We start from the raw sequence: 18005 nt of genomic DNA, 5'->3' as shown, positions 1-18005 counted from the left end.
TTTTTTTTTTTTTTTTTGTCTTTTTCCACAAGGAAAGGTCACTGTATGCATTTTCAAAGAAAGTCGTATCTTTGAGAGAATTTCTAAGTGTGAATCCATAAAAACACAAATGTTTCTCTTCTAGCAACCCCCTACTCAGTAGCTAATTTCTTTCCCACTTCTAAACACAGAAAGAAAAGGTTATTTTGATTGCTAATGTCAATTGATTAACCCAGAGCATGTGTACCTGCCTTGTGTGTGCCCCCACATCCTATCTTTTGACTTCGAGTTTCCTGTTTATTATACTAGGTGAAGACAAAAACAAAACAAAACAAAACAAAACAAAACAAAACAAACAAAAAGCCACAAGCAGCCCACAACTCATGTCCCCCTAGTAGCTCCTGGGAGAGGTCCACATTCAGGAGTGTGCTTGACTCTACACACCACTTTCTTTTTCCTTCCGTTCTTACCTTACAGAGACCATCTTGGCAGCCAGATGTGATGCAGAGATCCATCTGTCCTTGATTGGGTGGGTAGTTGACAGTGGGGGGATTATGCAATTTTACTTGAAACTGTTTTAGCCAGGACAGAAGTTCTGGAATTCTAAGACATACAATGTAATTTAAAACTTATGGTCATAATAATCATAGAAAATAGTCGGCAGAGAAGAAATAGTGGCTCAATATCAAACTCATTATACATTCAATTTAAAAATCTCTCAAATGCCTTTCAGCAATATCAGGATTCTCATTTAAAAAATGAGGCAATAGAGTTAGATGTTAAGAGATTCACATAAATTCAATCAGCCAGCAATTCACATAAAGCCAGTCGTTTAATCCACAATTCAAGATTGAATCTACATCCTACTTAATTTGAAGCCTGAAGGCTTTTTCTCCTCCTAGAACATTCTTTACAAGATAGAGTCTTCGTTACTTTTTAGCATGATTACTATAAACTAGATGTTTACCCAATTCATGTACACATTAATAGGATGATTTCAATAAACTCTTCCAACAGAAGACTTTTTATTTCTTTATTTTGACTGTGTATATATAGCCCAGGTTGGTTTTGAGCTGACCCATATTCCACTGTACCTGGCCACAAATACGTTTAATAAAATATTATATAAAGAATTAATAAATTAACCTTCATCATTGGAAGTAGACTAGCTAAAGGGAGTCTTGGGGTATATGGTTGAGTTTACTGTTCAGCAGTTAGAATTTATATTCTTATTTAAAAGGAAACATCATGACATGTGTCAGAGAACCTGGTAGGCAGCTGCCAGACTTTCTAAGCTCTCTCTGCTCCCCCAGACTCAATTCTTAGCCTTGTCCCTAGCACTGCAACAGATCACTACTGCAGCTCTCCTCCTCTGCCCACAAGTCCTGTGGATCTCACAGACTATCTCCTTCTAACTGTCCCTTCCCCCACTCACCACTACCTCCCAGCCTTCAGCATCAGCAGGCATTCCATGAGGACATACCAGCTGAGTAGACCAGGAAAACAGGCAGCATACAGCTATCACACTCTAGAATTCAATGAAAATGAATATGCAGCATGCCCCCAGTTTATGGGACACAATGATAATAGTGCTAAGATGAAGGTTTATAGCTCTAAGTGCCTGTATTAAAACAGAGAGTTCTCATGGTAGCAACTTTACAACATACCTCAAAGCCCTAGAACAAAAAGAAGCAAGCATACCCAAGAGGTGTACATGGCAAGAAATAACCATACTGAAATCAATAAAGTGGAAATGAAATGAACAATTCAAGAAATCAATAAAACAAAGAGCTGGTTCTTTGAGAAAATCAACTAGACAAAGTCTTATCCAAACTAACTAAAAGGCAGAGAGAATATCCGAAAAAATAACAGCAGAAATGAAAAGGGGACCTAACAACAGACATTGAGAAATCTCAGAGAATCATAAGAGCATACTTTAAAAACCCTTACTCCACCAAATTGGAAAATCTAAAGGATATGGATAGTTTAAGTACCACTTATCTATGTTAAATCAAGATCAGATGAATAATTTACATAGACCTATAAACACCATTGAAGTAGAAACAGTCTTTAAAAGTATCCCAACCCTAATATTGTACAGGGATAGATGAGTTATTGCAGAATTCTACCAGACTTTTTTTTTTTCTTAAGTGTCCCTCCTTGTCTTTTTTGATAACTTTGGGTTGGAAGTCGATTTTATTCTATATTAGAATAGCTACTCCAGCTTGTTTCTTCAGACCATTTGCTTGGAAAATTGTTTTCCAGCCTTTCACTCTGAGGTAGTGTCTGTCTTTTTCCCTGAGATGGGTTTCCTGTAAGAAGCAGAATGTTGGGTCCTGTTTGTATAGCCAGTCTGTTAGTCTATGTCTTTTTATTGGGGAATTGAGTTCATTGATATTAAGAGATATTAAAGAAAAGTAATTATTGCTTCCTATTATTTTTGTTTTTAGAGTTGGCATTCTGTTTTTGTGGATGTCTTCTTTTTGGTTTGTTGAGGGATTACTTTCTTGCTTTTTCTAGGGCGTGATTTCCGTCCTTTTTTTTTTATATATATATACTTTTTATTAGGTATTTTCCTCATTTACATTTCCAATGCTATCCCAAAAGTCCCCCATACCCTCCCACCCACTCCCCTACCCACCCACTCCCACTTTTTGGCCCTGGCGTTCCCCTGTACTGGGGCATATAAAGTTTGCAAGACCAAGGGGCCTCTCTTTCCAGTGATGGCCGACTAGGCCATCTTTTGATACATATGCAGCTAGAGTCAAGAGCTCTGGGGTACTGGTTAGTTCATAATGTTGTTCTACCTATAGGGTTGTGGATCCCTTTAGCTCCTTGGGTACTTTCTCTAGCTCCTCCATTGGGGGCTCTGTGATCCATCCAATAGCTGACTGTGAGCATCCACTTCTATGTTTGCTAGGCCCCGGCATAGTCACACAAGAGAGAGCTATATCTGGGTCCTTTCAGCAAAATCTTGCTAGTATATGCAATGGTGTCAGCATTTGGAAGCTGATTATGGGATGGAACTCTGGATATGGCAGGCTCTAGATGGTCCATCCTTTTGACACAGCTCCAAACTTTGTCTCTGTACCTCCTTCCATGGGTGTTTTGTTCCCAATTCTAAGAAGGGGCAAAGTGTCCACAATTTGGTCTTCATTCTTCTTGAGTTTCATGCGTTTAGCAAATTGTATCTTATATCTTGGGTATCCTAAGTTTCTGGGCTAATATCCACTTATCAGTGAGTACATATTATGTGAGTTCCTTTGTGATTGGGTTACCTCACTCAGAATGATGCCCTCCAGGTCCATCCATTTGGCTAGGAATTTCATAAATTCATTCTTTTTAATAGCTGAGTAGTACTCCATTGTGTAGATGTACCACATTTTCTGTATGCATTCCTCTGTTGAGGGTCATCTGGGTTCTTTCCAGCTTCTGGCTATTATAAATAAGGCTGCTATGAACATAGTGGAGCATGTGTCCTTCTTACCGGTTGGAACATCTTCTGGATATATGCCCAGGAGAGGTGTTGCTGGATCCTCTGGTAGTACTATGTCTAATTTTCTGAGGAACCGCCAGACTGATTTCCAGAGTTGTTGTACAAGCTTGCAATCCCACCAACATGGAGGAGTGTTCCTCATACTCCACATCCTCGCCAGCATCTGCTGTCACCTGAATTTTTGATCTTAGCCATTCTGACTGGTGTGAGGTGGAATCTCAGGGTTGTTTTGATTTGCATTTCTCTGATGATTAAGGATGCTGAACATTTTTTTCAGGTGCTTCTCAGCCATTCGGTATTCCTCAGTTGAGAATTCTTTGTTTAGCTCTGAGCCCCATATTTTAATGGGGTTATTTGATTTTCTGGAGCCCACCTTCTTGAGTTCTTTATATATACTGGATATTAGTCCCCTATCTGATTTAGGATAGGTAAAGATACTTTCCCAATCTTTTGGTGGCCTTTTTGTCTTATTGACGATGTCTTTTGCTTTGCAGAAGCTTTGCAGTTTCATGCGGTCCCATTTGTCAATTCTCAATCTTACAGCACAAGCCATTGCTGTTCTATTCAGGAATTTTTCCCCTGTGCCCATATCTTCGAGGGTTTTCCCTACTTTCTCCTCTATAAGTTTCAGTGTCTCTGGTTTTATGTGGAGTTCCTTAATCCACTTAGATTTGACCTTAGTCCAAGGAGATAGGAATGGATCAATTTGCATTCTTCTACATGATAACAACCAGTTGTGCCAGCACCATTTGTTGAAGATGCTGTCTTTTTTCCATTGGATGGTTTTTGCTCCCTTGTCAAAGATCAAGTGACCATAGGTGTGTGGGTTCATTTCTGGGTCTTTAATTCTATTCCATTGGTCTACTTGTCTGTCGCTATATCAGTACCATGGAGTTTTTATCACAATTGCTCTGTAGTACAGCTTTAGGTCAGGCATGGTGATTCCACCAGAGGTTCTTTTATCCTTGAGAAGAGTTTTTGCTATCCTAGGTTTTTTGTTATTCCAGATGAATTTGCAGATTGCTCTTTCTAATTCATTGAAGAATTGAGTTGGAATTTTGATGGAGATTGCATTGAATCTGTAGATTGCTTCTGGCAAGATAGCCATTTTTACAATGTTGATCCTGCCAATCCATGAGCATGGGAGATCTTTCCATCTTCTGAGATCTTCTATAATTTCTTTCTTCAGAGACTTGAAGTTCTTATCATACAGATCTTTCATTTTCTTAGTTAGAGTTATGCCAAGGAATTTTATATTATTTGTGACTATTGAGAAGGGTGTTGTTTCCCTAATTTCTTCCTCAGCCTGTTTATTCTTTGTGTAGAGAAAGGCCATTGACTTGTTTGAGTTAATTTTATATCCAGCTACTTCACCAAAGCTGTTTATCAGGTTTAGGAGTTCTCTGGTGGAATTTTTAGGGTCACTTATATATACTAACATATCATCTGCAAAAAGTGATATTTTGACTTCATCTTTTCCAATTTGTATCCCCTTGATCTCCTTTTGTTGTCGAATTGCTCTGGCTAGGACTTCAAGTACTTGTTGAAAAGGTAGGGAGAAAGTGGGCAGCCTTGTCTAGTTTCTGATTTTAGTGGGATTGCTTCCAGCTTCTCACCCTTTAGTTTGATGTTGGCTACTGGTTTGCTGTAGATTGCTTTTATCATGTTTAGGTATGGGCCTTGAATTCCTGATCTTTCCAAGAGTTCTATCATGAATGGGTGTTGGATTTTGTCAAATGCTTTCTCAGAATCTAATGAAATGATCATGTGGTTTTTGTCTTTGAGTTTGTTTATATACTGGATTACGTTGATGGATTTCTGTATATTGAACCATCCCTGCATCCCTGGGATGAAACATACTTGGTCAGGATGGATGATTGTTTTTATGTGTTCTTGGATTAGGTTAGTGAGAACTTTATTGAGGATTTTTGCATATATATATTCATAAGGGAAATTGTTCTGAAGTTCTCTATCTTTGTTGGGTCTTTTTGTGGTTTAGGTATCAGAATAATTGTGGCTTCATAGAATGAGTTGGGTAGAATACCTTCTACTTCTATTTTGTTCTACCAGACTTTTAAACAAGAGTTAGTGCAATATTCCTAAAATTATTCCACAAAATAGATATAGAAAGAATATTGTCAAATTCATTTTATGAGGCTACACTCACACCTATATGCAAATTACATAAAGATCCAACAAAGAAAGAATTATGTACCAACTTCCCTTATGAACATAGACATGAAAATAAAGAAAATACTTGCAAACTGAATCCAAGAACACATCAAAAAATCATTCACAATGATCAAGTAGGCTTCATCCAAGAGATGCAGGAATGGCTTAACATATATAAATTGATAAATGTAGTCTATCATATAAACAAAGAGAAAAAAAAAACTCTGCAAGATCATCTCCTTAGATGCTGAAAAGCCTTTGACAAAATCTAGCATTCTTTCATGATAAAAGTCCTAGAAAGATTAGTGATACAAGAGGCATACATCAACATATAAAGGCAGTTTTCAGCAAACCCATAGACAACATCAAGTTAAATCGAGAGAAACTCAATGCAATTCCACTACAATAGCAGAGACAAGAAAAGGTTGTTCTCTCTACTCATAACTGTTCAATGCAATACTTAAAGTTTTAGCTAGAGCAGTAAGACAAACTGTAGGAGAGCAAGGTGATACAAATAGGAAAGGAAGAAGTCAAAATATTATTTGCAGATGATATGATAAGTGATCGAAAAATATTCCAAGAAACTTGTCCAGCGACAAACACTTTCAGAGAAGTAGGTGGATACCAGGTTAATTTTTAAAAAATCAGTAGCCTTTCTATAAACAAACAACGAAGAGAGAAAGAAATCAGAGAACCAACACTTTTTACAATAGCCTCAAATAATATAAATCATCTTTATTTAACTCTATCCAAGCAAATGGAAAAGTTTGTATGACAAAAACATCACGTTTTGAAAAAGAAGTTTGAAGAAGATTCACAAGATGGAAAGATCTCCTATGTTCATGGATCAGTAGGTCAACACAGTAAAAATGGCCATTCTATCACAAATCAATTCTTCACAGACCTTGAAAGGAATTCTCAACTTCATATGGAAAAATAAAAATAAACAAATGAACAAATAAATAAAAGAAAACAAAACCCAGGATAGCTAAACCAATTCTGAACATAAAAGAACTGCTAAAGGCATCACCATCTTTGATTTCAAGTTGTACTATAGTAATAAAAACTGTGTGGTATTGGCATAAAAATAGACACTTTGATCAACTGAATTGAAGACTCAGACATAAATCTACATACCTACACATCACCTGGTTTTTGATAAAAAAAAAAAAACAGAAATATACACTGGAAAAAAGACAGCATTTTCAACAAATGGTTCTGGTCAAATTGGATGGCTGCATGTAGAAGAGTGCAAATAGTTGCAAACCTATCACTCTGTACGTTACTCAAGTCCAAACAGATAAAAAACCTCAACATAAAACTAGATACACTGAGCATGGTGGAAATGAAAGTGGGGAAGAGCCTTGAACGCACTGGCACAGGAGACTTCTTGAACAGAACACAGATTGTGCAGGCACTAAGATCAACACTTAATAAACTGAAAAGCAAAGACACCATTAATTGGATGAAATGGCAGTCTATAGAGTAGGAAAAGTTTTTACTGTCTCCATATTTGATAGAGGGCTAATATCTAAAGTATATAAAGAATTCTTGAATAGATATCAGAAAAACAAACCAATTAAAAATGGAAATACAGATCTAAACAGAGAATTCTTTATAAAGTAATCAGAGCCACTATGGAAATCAATAATACAGTCCCTCAGAAAATTGGGAATTGATCAAACTCAAGGCCCAGCTAGATCACTCTTGGGCATATACCCAAAAGATGCTCCAACCTATCACAGGACATTTGCTCAACCATGTTTTTTTGTGGCTTTATTCATCATAGCCAGAAATTGGGAACAACCTAGGTGTCCTGCAACAGAAGAATGGATAAAGAAAATGTGGCACATTTACACAATAGAGAATTACTCAACTGTTAAAAATATTGACATCATAAAATATGCAGGTAAATGGACAGAATTTGAAAAAAAAAGTCAAGTGAGGTAACCCAGATCCAGGAAGACATATATGGCATGTAGGTATCTATTGACTTATAAGTCAAGTAAGGTAACCCAGATCCAGGAAGACATATATGGCATGTAGGTATCTATTGACTTATAAGTCAAGTAAGGTAACCCAGATCCAGGAAGACATATATGGCATGTAGGTATCTATTGACTTATTAGTGGATATCACTTAAACAATCAATAAACAAGATAAATTCCATAGATCTGGAGAGGTTATGTAAAAAAAAAAAAAAAAGAAAAGAAAAAAAAAAAACAGTCTGCAGGAGAGAAGAGGGAACGATGATGACTTCTAGTAATGGCGGAAAAGGAGTTCTGACAGGTTATCACTTGATGCCAGGCGAGACTTCCAGTGGCAGGACTGGGTTGCATTCCATTGAGTTGTTGGCCAAGGGGGTCCCATGGATATCCTCAAACAACTAAGGCTGTTACTGAGAAAAAGGATGAACTCTGCAGACTCTGCAGGGTCTCATTGCTGAGGACAACACCCACATAACAAGGCAGTCAAGCTGGTGCCTATGTGGAGCCTTCATCCCTACATCCCAGTTTCTTCGGTATGGGAAGCTACTCTTAGGAGTACTAAAAGAGAAAGGTGGACACAATCTGTAGGGCAGTGGTGGCACAGAGCTTGTGGGAGCAGCCAACCAATGTCTGATTTGACTTCCGGCCCACTTCATGGGAAGGAGCCTGTACCCGCACTGCTTGGGAAACCAGGAAAAAAAATCAAACACAACTGGTAAAACCAAAACCAAACCCCAAACAAACAAACAAACAAACAAACAAATGATTCCTAATGATACTCTGGTATAGTCATAGCTCATTGCTGCGACCAGAGAGGCTTTTTCTAGCAGCAGATGGGAAGAGATGCAGAGACCCACAGCCAGACATTCTATATAGAGTGTAAATTGGAGTTCTCCATCAAATAAATCCCTTCCCTCAGGGCTCAGGGAATCTTGAGGAAGAGGTAAGAGTCAGAGAAGATAGAGGACACCAGGAGAACATGGGTCTCTGAATCAATTAAGTAAGGTACATAACAGAGACTGAAATAGCAAGCACAGGCCCTACCTGGGTTTGTACCAGGTCCTCTGCTTATATTATTGCTGTTAGCTTAGTATTTTTATGGGATTCCCGACTCTGAGAACGAGTGTGTTTCTGACTCTTTCGCCTGCTCTTGGGGCTGTTTCCTTCCTGTTGGGTTGCCATGTTCAACTTCAATATGACAGTTTTTGCTTCATCTTATATTTTATTTTGTCATGTTTAGTTGTTATCTCTTAGAAGCCTGTCCTTTTCTAATGAGAGACAGAAAGGGAGTGGATCCAGAGGGGAGAGGAAGTGTGTGTGTGTGTGTGTGTGTGTGTGTGTGTGTGTGTGCAGAACATCCAAGGACTGTTCTATACATTTCCTTTCTTCCCACTGTGATGCTCTTCCCACTGTTCTTTTCAGTATCATACTCAGCTCAAATGGGACTTCCTTGTAGATGTTTCTCTGGCTCTCCCAGTCACTTAAGGTTGAAAGCTCATCACTGGGGTGTGTGAAGCATTTAGTACTGATTTTGCTTTTAATATTTTAAAGTCTTCTCCCAACTTCCCCAGTCATTGTACACCCCATTAACAAAAGATCTCAGTCACATCATCAATGGCATTTAAAAATGAACCAATAGAATTCTACCGTCTATTGGTCACTTACTTACCCATAGCTTGGAGAGTATTGGAGGGCCCTTTTGATCAAGTCGTCTTCAAACCGGATGGTGCTTCCGTTTTCCACAGTGAAGGCAGCTGACTTAAAGGGGAACATGCTCGGGTTTGGAGATCCAGGAGCCAGGGAGATGAGGGTTTTTGGTGCTTTGCTCAGTATGTCCGCTATGATAAACACAAAAAGAAGAAAAAAAATGTGTCCACCGTCCTGTGGTCTGAACATTAATGTCCCTGACCAAGTCCTATACTCGACTCTAGTACTTGATATGCTATATTAAAGATGGGATTAGATCATTAAAAACTCTGCCGTCAGAAATGGAATTAGTGTTCTTACAGAAGAGACCGAGCTGCAGCGAGAAGCATCATTTATTTGGATTTGTCCTCACTGGGTACCTGATGTTGGGCATGGCAGTCTCCAGAGCCGACAGAACATTCTTGCTGTTTATTAAATTACCACTCCTCTCCTCTAGTCTGACAAAGCAGCATACTGGGCTAAGACTGAATGCTAGTCTGAAATAAATACAAAGTAAATTTTTCTAGACTTTCTCACTGGGGGAGGAATCCAAGAATGCAGATGGCGAAGAAAAATGGAGAGGGCCCCAGCAGCAGAAGGCCTTTTTCCCTGTTGCCCAATACCTGTGTGTGTCCCAACTCCACCTCTGGGTCCCATTCCCCAGTCCTTTAAGAGCCTTTCTCTACAGCTGGCTTGAAAGATGTGCCTCATGCTTGGCCCTTTGGCTCATCTCCAACACCTCAGCAAAAATACTCACTGCCTTGCCTTGCCTTCCAAGCCAAGCTCTTAGTGAACAAAAGTTAAATAACTCCTCCTTCACTAATGCTCACAGGTTGTCTTCACACTTGAATGAATGGGCACAAACCCTAGCGGTGAGCGCCAAAACAGGGCACCATGCAGAGCTTCCGCTAAGAAAACTCCACTCTTGCAGAGCAGGGAGGGCTCTGGCTTTGTTTTTCACCTGTAGTTCTGATGGGAGATGGCTTTCTGGCCAGGCTCGTTGCAGTGAGGAACCGTGAGTAATTCATGTCTCTGCTGGTCGCGTGGAGCAGGATTCAGAAAGCCAGTCACTCGGGATGCACTGTTAGCTGTCCCTGTGTAGTGCCACCCAATCTGCCTGCCTACCGGCTGCGGTAGGTGTCTGAGATCTAAATAGACCCGGGTCAGGAGGCAGAAGGGACAAAGTCCATCCACAGAGGGGCAGTGGCTGACCCGGGTGCCCTCTCCCGCCCCGCCGGCCGGCCTATGGCAGCTGACCACAGGCAGCCCAAGTCACTGGTCAGGGATGGGCTTGGAGAGACGAAAACCGCTAGGCCCTGCTGTGATGCACGATAACAACAGGGATCGGTGCCCGAATTCACATAAACGCAGCGTGGATTCTTGACCTTGCTGCTCAGAGTCTCGCAACTGCTCAGAGCCTCGCAGCACAGCTTTGCTATTGGCCAGCCCCCCAAACCCTCCCCTTCAGATCTTTGAAATGAGCCTCTGGAAGCTGATGGTATCTCAGGATCCTGGTCCTTTAGTACCCTCTGGTGGTAGTTTTATTCCATTGCAGCAGGCATTATAATAGGTGCTTAGCCTTGTTTCTCAGTATCAAGGTGTCTGTCTCTCTGTCTCTCCCTGTCTCTCTCTATCTCTCTGTCCCTTTCTGTCTCTCTTTCCCTTCCCTCTCTCACCCCCACCCCCCAAATCTTCAAGGGGACCCAGATGAATTCAGGTAACTTTACAAAGTAGAAGCCCGGTAGAGTAAGTGGGGATAGTTACTCCCAACCCCAAATTTGAAGACTAAATCTGCAGTCTCCTCGATTCTCAGCCTCTTCTCCCACTGAGTTCCAAAGCTTCCACTGTGTAAGTGCTCGGTTGAAAGTGTGTTGGGTATGGTGAAGATAAAGCGATTATCGAGTATGAAATTACCTGGTTGATGACCATACAAAGAGAAACTGTCTTAAGTTCACAGTTATTTAAAGGAGGGAGCGGTGAATGAATCGCTCAAGGAGTACTTTTGGAAGCTGAGGTGCCTGGGCCATATAGTGAGTGAATTCCAAAATTAATAAAGAACAGCTGAAAACTCAGGGTTCAAGCTTGTCCCTGGGAACAGGACATCTCATGACGTTTGAGGTGTCAGCTTTATTTGACCACTGTAGCTTAAACTAGCTGTGTCAGGCAAGGACTTTGCATCCAAGAGGATGGTCCTCGGGCTGGCAAGAGGGGCTTTGGAGTTATAACCATTCTGACTCTAAAAATAATACGTGCCACAGATAGCCTGACTTCTCAGTGTTGGAGGCCAGCCTCTTCCTGCACTCGTACACTCTGAAGACAGAGCACGAGGCATAGACTCTAAGACCATCAAATCATGAAATAAAGATTCTTTAAAAAAAAAAAAGCTTGCTGCGTTTTCTATGCAGACTTTTCTGTGTTTTAGTTAAGTTTAAATATTGTCTTGATAAAACACCATGACCAAGGCAACTTAGAAAACATTCGATTCAGTGTCCACTGTTCTGCTGGGTTAGATTCTTTGGCCATCATGGCAGGGAGCATGGCAGCAGGCAGTCATGCAGGCATGGCGCTGAAGCTGTAGCTGAGAGATTACAGTTGGATTCTCAGGAAAGAGGCAGGGAGAGATCCCTGGGAAAGATGTGGGTGCTCGAAACTTAGGAGCTTTCTCCAAGCAATATACCTCCTCCAACAAGACCCCACCTCCCCAACTTCCCAAATAGTCTTACCAACTGGGGACAACGTGTTTAAATACGAGAGCCTATGGAGACAAACCCCACTTAAACTGCCACCTCCTGGAATTAGACAGGAAAAATACCTGAGATGCTTCCTGGTTATAAGGTGAATGGTGATTCTGGCCAGGTAGGGAAACAAAGTGACCCATCAGAGAAGGTAAAAGGATGTGGGGGTATTGGTGGTTGTGGTTATAGAAATACACCACAGACCAAAACCACAGTCCAAGGGAAAGGCTGCATACTAGTCGTTCTTCCTTGTTGCTGTAACCAAATCCCGTGGGGAAGCAACTTAAAGGACCAGAGGGCCACTCTGGATTACAGTTCAGGGCATATTGGCCGAGAAACTCGGAGGCAGGAGACTGAAGTGTCTGATCACAAGATTTCTTTTCTTTTTTATTTTATTTTATTTTTTATTAGATATTTTCTTTATTTACATTTCAAATGCTATCCTGAAAGTTCCCTATACCCTCCCCCTGCCCTGCTTCCCTACCCACCTACTCCCACTTCTTGGCCCTGGCATTCCCCTGTACTGGGGCATATAAAGTTTGCAAGATCAAGAGGCCTCTCTTCTCAATGATTGCTGACTAGGCCATCTTCTGATACATATGCAGCTAGAGACACGAGCTCCGGGGTACTGGTTAGTTCATATTGTTGTTCCACCTATAGGGGTGCAGACCCCTTCAGCTCTTTGGGTACTTTCTCTAGCTCCTCCATTGGGGGCCCTGTGTTCCATCCTATTGATGACTGTGAGCATCCACTTCTGTATTTGCCAGGCACTGGCATAGCCTCACTCGAGACAGCTATATCAGGGTCCTTTCAGCAAAATCTTGCTGGCATATTCAATAGTGATCATATGATTTCTACAGTTGGGAAGCAGCAAGTTAAATGAAAGCCTGGACCCCACTGAGACCTCAAGGCCTTCCCCTAGTGAGCCGTTTCCTCCAGAGAGGCTTCTCGTCTAAAGGTTTTAGGACTTTCCTTAATAGCCTCACTGAGTATTACAGGAGAGATTTCACACTCAAACCACCACAGGCTGTCAAGATTTAAGAGGAGGAGAGCTCGGCATTCAGTCAGTCTGGAGTCACAAGTTAAAACTTATTGACAGAGAGGAAGGACTCTGGCTTCATCAAGGGTGCAGGAGCAGTTGTTTCCAGGAAGCAAGATGAATGTATAGGTGACTCTTAGTTTAAGATTAAGTTTAAGATTTAGTTTAAGATTAAGACTTAGTTTAAGATTGCCAGAGGATAGAACAGAAGGGCCCAGATCCTTTATCCAAACATTTATTGAGTCCTTATTCTCTGCCAAGGAATGCAATGAATTTTAAAGGACGTTGGAAACAATTCATTGCTCTCAGAGAGCAGAAGAGGTGAGTGATTTTATACAAGGAATATGTCTTGCTTGTAAGATGGATACAAGCTCAAGAAAGGAGATGGGGGTGGGGAGTGGGGGCAGGGGGTTAGGTGGGTGGGGTGATAAGTTTTAGTAGACGGATTTCACAGCTGGATTGGAAACTTATATTCTGTTATGATCTTTGTCATGGTTGAAGTCTAAAACCAAACAAGGTCATGCTCAGCCTGATTCTCTTAAAACTTTTGTTATTTTGTCTCCCCCACACCTCAGGATCTCAAGTCTGAAACCGGGGCCTTATGCTTGCTAGGCAAGCACTCACTCTATTATGGAGCTAAATCCCCAAGCCCTTCTCTTAAAACTAAGAGGACAAAGAAAAACTTGTTTTTAATTTACCAGGGTCTTATTCCACAAGCAGAGAGATAGCCATGCTTTTAAACACCATGTTCAGGACCAGAGGCAGAGCTCAGTGAGAGAGTACTCGCTGGGCATGTACAGAATCCTAGGCTCAGTCCTCAGCACCACAGAGCAGAGAAAAGCAGAGTGAACAAAATAAGCAAACACAATTGTGTTCAGATGAATTTCTCTCATATGTGAATTTTCATACATGTATGAATGTGCATACATTGAGGCCAAGTTGTTGAGATAGTTTTGGCTGGTGAGATGAAAAAATGGGCCTATTTATAGGGAGGGTAGCCCCTAAACACAACTGAACGAGTCTACTAGGAATTCCATAGTAAAATACTCCCAGGAAGCTCACCCAGTGACAATTAATTGTCTCATAGTAGGGAGGCTGTCAGGCCAAGGTCAAGGTGTTGGCTGACTTGGTTTCTTCAGAGAACATTCTCTTTACTGTGTGGATTTCTTTCTTCTCTCTGTGCACTCATATAGCAATTTCTTTGGGGGATAGCTGCATACCTGGTGTCTCTTTCTCCTTTCTTAAGGATACTAGTTATATCAAATCAGACCTACACTTAGAATCTCATTTAACTTTAGTTTACCTCTTTCAAATCCCTGTCACAAACACAGAGTGGGGCTGGGAGTCTTGGGGGGGGGGGGCGTGTCAGGGATTTAGCATTAGTGTTGACATCAAGACAAAGCTGTGTTTGCCAGGGTCCAGAAGTTATAAAGAAAATCCATATTTGCTTATATGTTATAAGTTCTGTTTCCAGGGCTTTCTACAAAAATGCTTCCCATCTGTACGGCCTGTACACATTTTTTAGTTGTCTTTAAGACTGTACCAATATAGAAGAAAATAGTCAAGATAGGCAAAACTTTACCAAACAGTGCTATTTCATGAGTGGGCATCAGCTTACTTGTGTCTCCAAGATTATCTAATTTATGTGTCCAAGCAGTTTGTAAGACTGTTCCTCTTCCTGTATGAATAAAATCTCCCCTCATGCTTCCTTCATGTGGTGCAAATGGCACTCATAGTAGTGTCCAATCTGGACTGTGAATGCGAGTAACTCTTCAGCTTTGGCCCAAACATCAAATGCTTATTTCATAAGTACCTTGGGAGAGCAACTTTTTAGATGGTGGCTCTGTTGTAGTTCACCTCAAAAAGTGGTGGTCAAGATACTGGTATGGGCCTGTCTCACTGGAAAGTCTGAGTGGTCCAGGAAGAACTGCTTTTAAAGTGGGTTATTCAAGTGATATCATAGTTTACAGGGACTGTAACAAAGTAGCCCATTTAGAGTAGTGTGTACTCATTGTTTCATCGTTTTGGAAATTTAATAGTATAAGATAAAGGTCATAGGGTTGGGTCTCTGAAATAAACACAGAGAATATCTTTTCTTCTATGTTCTTGCAGCTTCCTTTTACACATTTGCTTTTGTTTATGTGTGATTGACTGTAACTCCATGCCTGAGACTTCTCTCCTTACTCGGACACTACTCGTATTGGATTATGGCTTACCTCGATGTTGTTTTACCTGTGCCTTGTATATAAAACCCTATCTTCAGGTAAGATTGCATTCAGAGGTAACACAAGTTAGGATTATAGCATATCTATTTTTTTGGTAGGCCAATTTTATCAGTAGCACATGACTGTCAGCCTAGGGCCTCTTGTTGGTCATTTGTAGGGAGGCTTCATGCGTTTCCTATGTGTCTCTCTGAGAGGTTGTACCAATGTCCTTGGGACATGGATGGATTGCTTCTTCTAAGTGAGTGACTTAAAGGAAGAGGAGGCCTACTAGTACCTTCTCATGGGCAAATCATATCAGTTTTTCCTCTGGGAATCCTGAGTATAATCATAAGGTCAAGGCTAAAGTTCTTAGTGACCCCTAGGCTCCCCATGTGTTCCCTCTCTGCCCTAATCCCCCACCCACTCCCTCCCTCCACTGCCCTCCATTTTCTCACAGATCTTGGAATACTTCATGCTCCTCCTTATCTCCTTACAAGGCACGTGGTGCTTTCTCCCTGGAAAATGCATCCTTCCCATCATTGACGTCCATCTCAGTCAGGTTTCCTGATTCAGTTTTAACATCATTTCTTCAGAAGGAACTTTACTGATCCCTCTCACTTTTCTTTTTAATTTACTTTTGAAATTGTTTTATTCATACTTCTGCAAAAATAGCAAAGCCCATGTGGCCAGGCACCACTTTGTGCTGCTAATATGTGAACAGTGGCACTACTTTGGACACATTAGGAGAAAGATAGCTTTTAAAATCATGAAGTAGTATAGCCCTGTCTGGAAAAGCTATAGTTGACCCCCACAAAGTGTTTATTACATTTTTTAGAGTGTCTGAATTTAGTAGTAGTGATAGAATTAGCTGAAACACACACACACACACACACACACACACACACACACACACACACAGAGAGAGAGAGAGAGAGAGAGAGAGAGAGAGAGAGAGAGATGAGAACTCCAAAATTATAAGGGTCATATGAAGTAGAAAAAAGATAGTAAATGAAGCAGAGCCAGCGGTAGTAAGGTAGAAGAAAATGTAATGAGATATGACATATAAGAATGAGAAAGAATGTAAAGAAAGACATATGGTCTTAGTCTGTTTTCTGTTGTTATAAAAGAATATCTGAGACCACTTTACAGGGTAAAAGAGGTTTATCCTTGAGCACAGTTCTTGGAGAGGCATGGCACCAAGGAGCAAGGCACCCCTACTGCTTGGCTTTGTTGACTATCTCACAGTGCAAGACATGATAGTTGGTGTGGAATGTCAATATGTGTGTAGAAGTGGTGGGGGAACATGAAAGGGAGTGGGGGGAAGAACCATGTAACTTAATTCACTCTCCTGGGAACTGCCTTACTGCCTTCAAGGATATGGAGGCTTGTGATTCAGTTGTATCTTTAACATCCTGCCAGTTTTCATCACAACTACAGATAAGAACTATAACTCCGTTCATGAAGGCTATGCCATCTCTCATCTCTCAATATTACATTATAGCTCTGAGGATTAAATCTCCTAAGCTTCTGAAGACATCAGGAACTCATTTAGACCTTTAAGCTTCTCTACTAAACCTTGGATTTACTGAAATCTGGCAGCCTAAATACAGACACTAGTTTCCTTAGAGTTCACTCAAATGAAGACTTCTCATCTTTCAAAGCCTGCCCCACCTCACCCTACTATTGGGATATGAAGCTGGGATCTCTTAACACATCATGTCCATAGCATCTCTACTACCCTTCCTTTCAACACCCATTATGTTGTTTGGCTCTGCTGGCACACTTTCCCAAGATCCACTTTATCTTCCCCTCTAGCTTCCATTCTAGGTATTTTGAAATTTAGTGTTACTTGGGAGCCCCCATCTCTCTATCATTCTAGTATAAGCCTTTAGCATCTGCTCAGAATTTCCATCTCTCTAGCTTCCTTACTTGCAGCTCTGAGCCTCATGTTAGGGGGAGAGTCCTCCAACTTCCAGGCACATCTATGTCATGGGGCCTTATACTTTCTCTACCAGCTGCTACCTTTAATTGGTTCTGTCTTATATTCTCACTTCTTTTGGTCCACAGATCTAGCATTACATTCATATGGGGAAACCCAATCATTGATAGGCTTTTTATTTTTGATATTGTATGCTAACTGAGATGTTGGCATTAATCTCATTATAAGTATCACATTTTCTATTGCGGTTCTTGTATGTACATTTTTTAGATGACGATATCATGTCGCAGTGTCACAAGGTTGACCAGACTTGGGTCCATGCTGGGGAGGAATCATGGCAGCAAGTGTGGGATGACTGGTCACGTGGCATACAAAGTCAGCCTGACTTCTCCTCTTTTTATTTTATTTTTGTCATTTTTAAAAAATTGGATATTTTCTTCATTTACATTTCAAATGCTACCCTAAAAGTCCCCTATACACTCCCCCTCCCCCCGCCCTGCTCCCCTACTCATCCACTCCAACTTTTTGGCCCTGGCATTCCACTGTACTGGGGCATATAAAGTTTGCTAGACCAATGGACCTCTCTTTCCAGTAATGGCCGACTAGGTCATCTTCTGCTACATATGCAGCTAGACACACAAGTTCTGGGGGTACTGATTAGTTCATAATGTTGTTCCACCTATAGGGTTGCAGATACCTTAGCTCCTTGGGTACTTTCTCTAGCTCCTACATTGGGGGCCCTGTGTTCCATCCTATAGATGACTGTG

At 41.0% G+C, this 18005-nt stretch overlaps 1 protein-coding gene across 2 annotated transcripts in view; it reads right to left on the bottom strand.

Annotated features, from left to right (window-relative positions):
• The window catches only part of Aadat (aminoadipate aminotransferase), a 39835-nt gene extending 29116 nt beyond the window's left edge, over positions 1 to 10719 (bottom strand). Inside the window, exons 1-3 of one of the 2 annotated variants that reach the window (XM_006509397.4) lie at positions 10283 to 10719; positions 9305 to 9473; positions 450 to 582 (exon numbers count right to left, since the gene is read on the bottom strand). In XM_006509397.4, the coding sequence (XP_006509460.1) occupies positions 450 to 582; positions 9305 to 9473; positions 10283 to 10349 (369 nt within the window). In that variant the 5' untranslated portion in view covers positions 10350 to 10719. The remainder of the gene's footprint in view (positions 1 to 449; positions 583 to 9304; positions 9474 to 10282) is intronic. The other variant, NM_011834.2, reaches the window with a different exon arrangement.
• Between the last annotated feature and the right edge of the window lie 7286 nt (positions 10720 to 18005).

Source organism: Mus musculus, chromosome 8, assembly GCF_000001635.26.
Source record: "Mus musculus strain C57BL/6J chromosome 8, GRCm38.p6 C57BL/6J".
NCBI classification, from domain to species: domain Eukaryota; kingdom Metazoa; phylum Chordata; class Mammalia; order Rodentia; family Muridae; genus Mus; species Mus musculus.
Note: the sequence above shows the minus strand (reverse complement) of the source record. Positions and strands in the feature narration are given on the sequence as shown.